An 8,306-nucleotide genomic window follows, 5' to 3' on the forward strand; every position below is an offset into this window, starting at 1 on the left:
AGAAGATCCTTTTACAAGGTCCACATAAAAATGAACTATATCCCATCACCTTCATCTCAACTCATCATGCTTTATCCTCAACAACAACCATTGATCATGCACTACTCCATAGAAGATTTGGACATCCATCGTTTCAGACTCTTCAAAAACTTTGTAATAAACTGAAATTGTCTGATGTCTCAAATAAACCTTTCTTTTGTATTGATTGTAAAATGTGCGGAAGTCAAAAACTTCCTTTTCACATTTCATGTATTGTAGCTACTAGATCACTTCAACTATTACACATGGATCTTTGGGGTCCTTGTCACACAACTTCTTCTAATAGTATTTTATCTGAACTTAAACATGATTTTATCTCCTTTGTTCAAAGAATAGAAAATTTACGTACTATATCAAACTGTTGTCATAACCAGAAATGACAATAGTGGAGAATTCTTGAACACATTTCTTGCACAATTTGGTAACTCAAAAGGCATCACCTATGAGCTGTCTTGTCCGCATACACCTGAGCAAAATGATTTTGAAGAAGTAAAGCATAAACATCTTGTAGGAGTAACAAGTACACTTCTATATCAATTCAATCTCCCTTTTAACTTTTGGTTTGATGCACTTCACACATCCAACTATCTTATCAACAGACTACCTACTAGGTCTATTGCTTTTCAATCTCCATTTGAACTCCTCTTTCACAGAGTACCAGACTATAACTTTCTTAAAGTTTTTGGTTGTGCATGCTTCCCCTGGTTAAAACTATATACAACTAACAAATTAGAACCTAGAAGCAAATATTGTGTCTTTCGTGGTTATAGTTTGAATCATAAGGGCGACAAATGTCTTGACCCAAGTACTAGTACTGTATATATCTCTGGGCATGTTTCCTTTAATGAATCATATTTTCCATATAACACCATTATTAAATCATATACTCAAGTGCCTGCTGCATCTGTCACTCCTATTCAGTCTGTGGTGTCTATTCCCTCCACTAATTTAGTTCCATCTTCTTCATACATTTCTCTTTCTCCTGTAATCACTAAGAATGGTCATAGTATGACTACTAGAGGTAAACTGGCATTTACACTCCAAAATCGTATTTTGCAACTAAACATCCTTTACCGGTTGCTTTTATATCTATTGTACCAACATGTATTAGTGTTGCTAAGAAGGATGAGGTATGGAGATTGTCATCTGTAACTGAATACACTGCTTTGAAAAATGCTGGCACTTGGTCTCTTGTTTTACTTGTTGCAGGTCAGAACATTGTGGGGTGTAAATGGGTATTTAGGATTAAGCACAATGATGATGGCAGCATTGACAAATATAAAGCAAGGCTTGTAGGTAAGGGCTATCACCAACAACAAGGACTGGATTTTAAGGAAACTTTCAGCCCTGTATCCAATCCAACTACCATTAGAGTTATATTTTCAATGGTTGTTCAGTTTAATTAGAGGATACACCAACTGGATGTGAGTAATGCTTTTCTTCATGTCAATTTAAAGTAAACTGTCTAAATGACTCAGCCACCTGGAGTTATTGATCTTACCAAGCCACATCATGTATGTCTACTTCACAAGGCTATCTATGGGCTAAAGCAAGCTCCTAGAGCCTGGTATGAGAAGCTTAGTGCTGCTCTCTGCTCTTTAAACTTCTTGAATTCAGCAACAGACTCCTCCTTATTTATTCACAAAGATGGCTCTCATATCACAGTTGCTTTAATCCATGTTGATGATATTATGCTTACAGGTGTCATTGCTCAATTGCAACTTCAATTTCCTATCAAGGATTCAGGATCACTTAACTATTTTCTAGGTCTTGAAATTACTATAAGCTCTGGTTCTCTTTTTCTTAAAGTTTCCAAATCTTTTCAGACTCTCATTGCTGCATCAATTAAACTGTCTAAAGAAGATGGTACCCTTCTTGACAATCCAACATAATACAGGTCTCTGGTGGGAGCTCTTCACTACCTCACTTGGTCAAGACCTGAGATATCTTATGTTGTCAATATAGTCTGTCAACATATGCAACATCCTAGAAGTACACACATGGTAGAAGCTAAAAGGATATTAAGATACATCAAGGGTACACTTGGATATAGAATTCATTTTACTAAAGGTAGTTCATTTCTGTTACGATTCTCTGATACAGATTGGGCTGGCTATGTTGATTATAGAAGATCCACAGGAGGTTATTGAGTTATTTTAGGTCTTAATGTCATTTCCTGGTCCTCTAAAAAGCAAACAATTGTTGCACGCTCAAGTACCAAAGTTGAATACCGAACACTTTCTCACAGTGCTGCTGAGATTGTATGGATTTGCTATCTTCTGAAAGATCTTCATTTCTCATTATGCGGTATTCCTAAACTTGTTTGTGACAATATCAGCTCTATCTCGTTAGCTTTTAATCCTGTAATGCATTCTCGTATGAAGCATGTTCATTTAGACTATCATTTTATCCATAAATTGGTTCAAACCAAGGCACTAGATATCTTTTATGGCAATACTTTGCACCACCCTCCAGCTTGCGGGGGATAATAACGGAAATATAGTGTTGAAGGATAACAAGGACTGTGGTGCAGGTTAAGTTCACATGAAACTCATGACTGAGAATAAGAGTTACACATGTGTGAGGTACGTGTGATAAGCATCAGGGTTTAGTTTGTTAACTAAGTCAATAAATGAAATGTTAATTACTTCATTAATTCTGTAATGAAACTGTCTCTTCTCTGTAATGAAAATGAATTTAACTCTTATGATTGATACAATTTCACAAGGAGCATCATTACTCAACAACGAACTTTACGATGATTTCTTTTTCTGCTCTACCCGCTGGGGACGCTCATTTTGGTCGACTAAGAGCATCCACAGTGGGCGAGTATAACCAAAAATTTGGGATGAGATCGTAACACAGTGGGACGGAGTAAAGATCAAATCCCAACCAAAGATCAAATTCCAGACCAAATATGGTCGCGACCAAATCCCAAATTCTAATATAGTCGGGCGCAAAATTTAAAGTACGCTTGTTGCTGGGCGTAAATTTAAAGTACGCTTGTTAACGGGCGGAGATTTAAATTACGCCCGATGAAAATTCAAATTAAATAAAAAAAAAAAGAATGAGGCGGACTTTTAAAGTCCGCCTGATGAAAGTTACAAAGAATGGGGCGGACTTTTAAAGTCCGCCTGATGAAATTTTAATGGGGCGGACTTTTAAAGTCCGCCTGATGAAATTTACAAAAAATGGGGACTTTTAAAGTCCGCCTGATGAAATTTTACGAAAAAAAAATGGGGCGGACTTTTAAAGTCCGCCTGACGAAATTTTAATCATGTACCGTTGCGTCACAACACGGACTAAACCCAAACTTTGGTCTTTTTTTTGATCTTTGATCTTTGGTTTTGATCGCACCACTGCAGTTGCTCTAAGAATCTGTATTTCCCCCTATGAATGTTGCATCTCTTGATTTAACTCACTTTTGTTAAGAGTTCTTTTACCTTTATTACATTTTCTTTTTCAAAAGTTTCCTCACTGGATCTTGCTTACAGAAGACAACATTTGTATGTTTTGTTAGTTACATCAAGGAAGTAGCTTTTTACAATAGGGTCCAACATCGACGAGTATCAGGGCTCCAAATTGCAGGAAGCAAGAACTTCCGTCCCTTGACACCATGAGCATTGAAGCAACCACCAGTACCAGGTGACATTAGAACCTTACCTGTATAACCAGGAAACGACCCACTTCCAAACATACCAGGACAAGCCGTTACAGCCTCGAGTGGTCTCGTTAGTGGTCCCTCGAAAAACCCGTTGTTGTATGGATTAGTAACAACGGCAGCCAGAGCCTGAGAAAGCCCTATAACCATCGCATCTGCACCAATATTCCCGTTTGGTGGTTGTAAAGGCAAAGTTTGTGGCCCGTAATCAGCTTTATGAAATGGCCATCCACACACACCAGGGCATTCGGTTTCTGGGCTTCCTACAACCACATATAAACGGGATGCTCGGCCTGCACCAAGTACCCCATGTTTAGAGCACCGACCGTCGCATGTATCAACAACTGAAACATCTCTCGCCGCAAATATTACAGTAACAAAAGAGGATGCACCACCGATAGCTTGTTCGATTAGAGGTTGAATAAAATCTTCGGTCAATATTTTCCCAACAGAATAGTTTTTATCAGTTTTCTGTTTCGCAATCTTAACCCGGATAGGTCTACTACGAGCACCTGGATGGGCAGCAGATTGGTATCTTTCGACGGTTTTCCACCATTCGGAAACAGATGGATCTCCAACCCTAGGAGCGTTTAATGAACGTATGAAATCACGAAGGATATTTTTGGTGTCTCTAGCGAAACGGCCGTACCACATAATGGCCAGGTTAACTTGACCGGTAAGCATAGGGCCATTGTGGTAAGTAAGAACCGAGTTTGTATTGGCGGGGTGTGCTGCACGTGACCCGAGAGGAAGAACAAGAAACAAAATAGTGATGAACAGAAGTGATTTGGTGATAGGAGAGAAAGCCATTGATGCTTTTGTCTTTCCTCGTGTTTCTGCTTGCATTAATTGTAATATTTATATGGTTTACATGATTCAACAATAGGAGAAATCAAATTTTAAGGTTTACCTTTCATTTAGCTGCAAATCCTCAAAAAATGTGGTCAGAAATGATCATGTTAGTTGGATAACAAGACGGACTTGTTAACTAACTTAACCATATTTAGCGGATTCTCAACAACCTTCTGATAGTTGAAATGATTTCTTCCTTCCAGATGAAAACCCTCCAACAGATAACTTCCATATTGGTGTGCACAAACAATTAAAACAAAAAAATGAACATAGTTGCGGGGTAGTAACTTTTATTTTTAACACAATCAGACAACACTGATTCTTTCTTTTAACTAGATTATGTAACTGGAAACAGTAAAAACATTAGAAACAGTAAAGTTTGGGTACACTCTAATGTCTCCATTCGACGTAACTGAGAACCAAATCCTCAAAAATCCAAATAACTGCAAAATGAATAACCACCGGGAACGCTTTCCACTAACTACTGCACTACCATTATCCTGTGAAACAGACACCAAAACCAAAAGAGACTGCAAGACCAAGATGACGTATTTTGAAATGAATAAATTAAAACCAACATTCTCTGCGTGGAAACTAGGGTACGCTATTACTACAGGACCACTAGCGAGTGATCCTCTGACTGCAGAGTGACCCTGCAGTCGGAGGAAAGCATTACAAAAGCTGAAACAGGCGTTCAGACTAAATTGAACTTGTTTCTTTCCTAAACAAATGTTCTATCCAAGAAGAAAGGAACACTAGCGAGTGACCAACAACACCAAGCCATTTTGTCCACCAAATAATCAGTTTCAAATCGGATATGCAAGAAAATATCCCATGTCCTACATCTTAGACAAGATAAAATTCACTCAAATGCCCTAAATAGCGGTATCATCACGAGACTAACAGTCAGGCGCAAAACCATAATAAATTCCCAGTTGACTCGTGCTATTGGCACTTAAAGAATAGGTTCTACAGATACCAGTGAAGAACTCTGCCACAGATTAGAAGTTTCTATAAAGAGAAACTACATATTCACGTCGATTAACCACCAAACCAGCCAAAATCATTTAATCAATTTGAAAATTAGACAACAAGAAGATGAAAACAACAAACGAACAACTTAGATGACTAGTATATCATATATGATTAGAAAACACGAAGAAAAAAAGAAAAAAAAAAAGAGAGAGAGAGAGAGAGAGAGAGAGAGAGAGAGTAGATAATCCATTCATTAAACTAAAAGAAATAAAGTAGATAATCTTCACGTGTATTACCACACGCCCTTTATCCATCAAACTAAAAGATACAACATCAACTGTGGGATTAACCTAATGCATTCATCCAAGGAGAGTATGGCATGCAATGAATATGCTTGAAAAATACCCAGTTCCTACAGACCACCTGTATTCTTCTAGTTTCACCGAACTAAACCAAACACGTTGCTATAGAAACAAAACAAACATTAAAAACCGAAAGAAATGAGGATTAATTAAACCTTAGTAGCTGTCTGATCTCTAGGCACTTGAACCCATCCTTCCTCGATAGATTTTAAAGTTCCACTCACTCCATCATCGACGAAGTCACCAACTTTTTTCACTTTAACCTCCATGCTTGGTGGTTCAACAGGGTACTTCCCGGTGAAACAAGCGTAACAAAATGAAGATGAATCTTCTTTGAGTAAATTCTTCAAGCTATCAAACGGCAGAAAAGCAAGTGAATCAGATCCAATATACTTCCTAATTTCTTCAGTACTCAACCTATTTGAAATCAACTCTTCGGAACTTGGTGTATCAACTCCATAATAACAAGAAGCAACCATTGGTGGACTAGCAATTCTCATATGAACTTCTTTTGCTCCAGCTTCTTTCAGTAACCTAACAATTTTCGAAGAAGTTGTTCCTCTAACAATTGAATCATCCACAACAACAACTCTTTTACCTTCTATGACAGCCTTAACAGGTGCAAGTTTCAATTTCACTCCAAAATCTCGAATTCTCTGTGATGGTTCAATAAATGTTCTTCCAACGTAATGTGATCTTATCAAACCTTGTTCAAATGGAACCCCAGCTTTTGCTGCATACCCTAGTGCAGCAACAACCCCGGAATCAGGAACTGCTATTACAACATCACAATCAACGGGAGCTTCTGTTGCTAAAATCTCACCAAATTCTTTTCTTGATTTATAAACTGACCGTCCAAAAACAATTGAATTTGGTTGAGAAAAATATATATGCTCAAAGATACACGATTTTGGTTCAAAATGAGGCATTAAGCAAAGGGTTTGTATACCATCTTTATCAATAACAATCACTTCACCAGGATTAACTTCTCTCTCATATGTTGCTTCAATCAAATCTAAAGCACAAGTTTCGGAAGCAAAAACATAAGCACCATTACTTCTTCTGCCCATAACTAATGGACGAAACCCATGGGGGTCTCGAACTGCAACTAACTTGTCTTCAGTAACAAACACCATTGAGTAAGCCCCTTCAAGTTGTTCACAAGCATTGACAATTCTAAGTAAAAACGGTCTAGCTTTTGAAATAGCAATTAAATGAAGAACAACTTCTGTATCAGAACTAGTATTAAAAATTGAACCATTTTCTTCAAGTTTAGCTCTTAGAGAACGATAGTTTACCAGATTTCCATTATGAGCCACACCAACAGAACCGAATCTATAACCAGCAACAAAAGGTTGAACATTTTTAAGCATTGAAGAACCAGCAGTTGAATAACGCACATGACCAATTGCTGAATCACCAGGAAGTTGATTAAGTTTTGATTCATTAAAAACTTCAGAAACTAAACCAACCCCAGTAATTGATTTGAGTATGTTCTCATGAACTGTAACAATTCCAGCACCTTCTTGCCCTCGATGTTGAAGAGCATGAAGAGCCAAGTAACATAGTCTTGAAGCTTCTGGGTCACCATAAATACCTACAACACCACATTCTTCTCTTAATTTATCGTCAACATCATCATCATAAATCTGAACAGAGTGGGTTAAGTGATCATCTAAAGCGAAATCCGAAATGGGGTTTCTATTTTTGCATGAAATATTAATAGGGTTTTTAGTTGGAATGAAAGAAACTGATTGAAATGAATTTGGGGTTGTAAGATTGGGAGATTGGAAGGGTTTAGGCAGAGGGGCTTTGTGAAGATGCTGATGTTGATGAAGGTTTATTGTTGATGATGAAGAAAGGGATGAGAGATTTGTTGAAGCCATCGAATGAGGAGTAAGGATAACTCTCTAATGGAACAGATGAAGGAGAAGGAGGAGGAGGAGGAGGAAGAGAGAGGGAGTGAAGAGGGTTTCTGCGAGCCCTTCTTTCTCTTGAGGCTCTTTTGGGTTCTACAGCACTAAAAATAAAATGATTTTATTCCTGTTTTAATTAAGAGGTCTTCTAGTCGGCGTGTGGAGGCCGTAGGCACTTGGTTGTAGATATGGCTTTCAGTAAAAGACTAGATTTTTTTTTTCTTTTTAATAAAAAAACAGGGAAATTCCCGAAGTTACCACGAGAATCCCATACAAATAAGGCTTACAACTAAGTGACTTCCAAATCATATCCCGTAACCCGAATTTCGTAACCCGAATCCCGTATCCAGATTATCGTACAATCAAACTGTAACAGTAGAACAACAGCACCCGTCTTTACGGGAGAACTTGAATAGATGAAACTTGATTCACAGCTCAGAATAAGAACTTTTTTAATAACCACAACCATCTAAAAGAAATCTCTTCGAAAGGAAGAAATAC

The 8,306-nt window shown here is 37.8% G+C and overlaps 2 protein-coding genes across 2 annotated transcripts; both read right to left on the bottom strand.

Moving 5' to 3' along the window:
- Nucleotides 1–3,426: 3,426 nt before the first annotated feature.
- LOC113302416 (protein EXORDIUM-like 2) lies at nt 3,427–4,525 on the bottom strand. The gene has a single exon (XM_026551317.1). The coding sequence runs from the start codon at nt 4,508–4,510 to the stop codon at nt 3,581–3,583; it is 930 nt and encodes a 309-aa protein (XP_026407102.1). The 5' UTR covers nt 4,511–4,525; the 3' UTR covers nt 3,427–3,580.
- Nucleotides 4,526–5,754: 1,229 nt separating this feature from the next.
- On the bottom strand, nt 5,755–7,899 carry LOC113301994 (amidophosphoribosyltransferase, chloroplastic-like). The gene has a single exon (XM_026550819.1). The coding sequence runs from the start codon at nt 7,773–7,775 to the stop codon at nt 6,039–6,041; it is 1,737 nt and encodes a 578-aa protein (XP_026406604.1). The 5' UTR covers nt 7,776–7,899; the 3' UTR covers nt 5,755–6,038.
- Nucleotides 7,900–8,306: the final 407 nt, after the last annotated feature.

This window comes from Papaver somniferum, chromosome 8 (assembly GCF_003573695.1).
Source record: "Papaver somniferum cultivar HN1 chromosome 8, ASM357369v1, whole genome shotgun sequence".
NCBI classification, from domain to species: Eukaryota; Viridiplantae; Streptophyta; class Magnoliopsida; order Ranunculales; family Papaveraceae; genus Papaver; species Papaver somniferum.

What these genes read in the sequence shown, in the direction of transcription:
- LOC113302416 (XM_026551317.1), bottom strand. Translation starts at nt 4,510, where the DNA reads ATGGCTTTCTCTCCTATCACCAAATCACTTCTGTTCATCACTATTTTG.
- LOC113301994 (XM_026550819.1), bottom strand. Translation starts at nt 7,775, where the DNA reads ATGGCTTCAACAAATCTCTCATCCCTTTCTTCATCATCAACAATAAAC.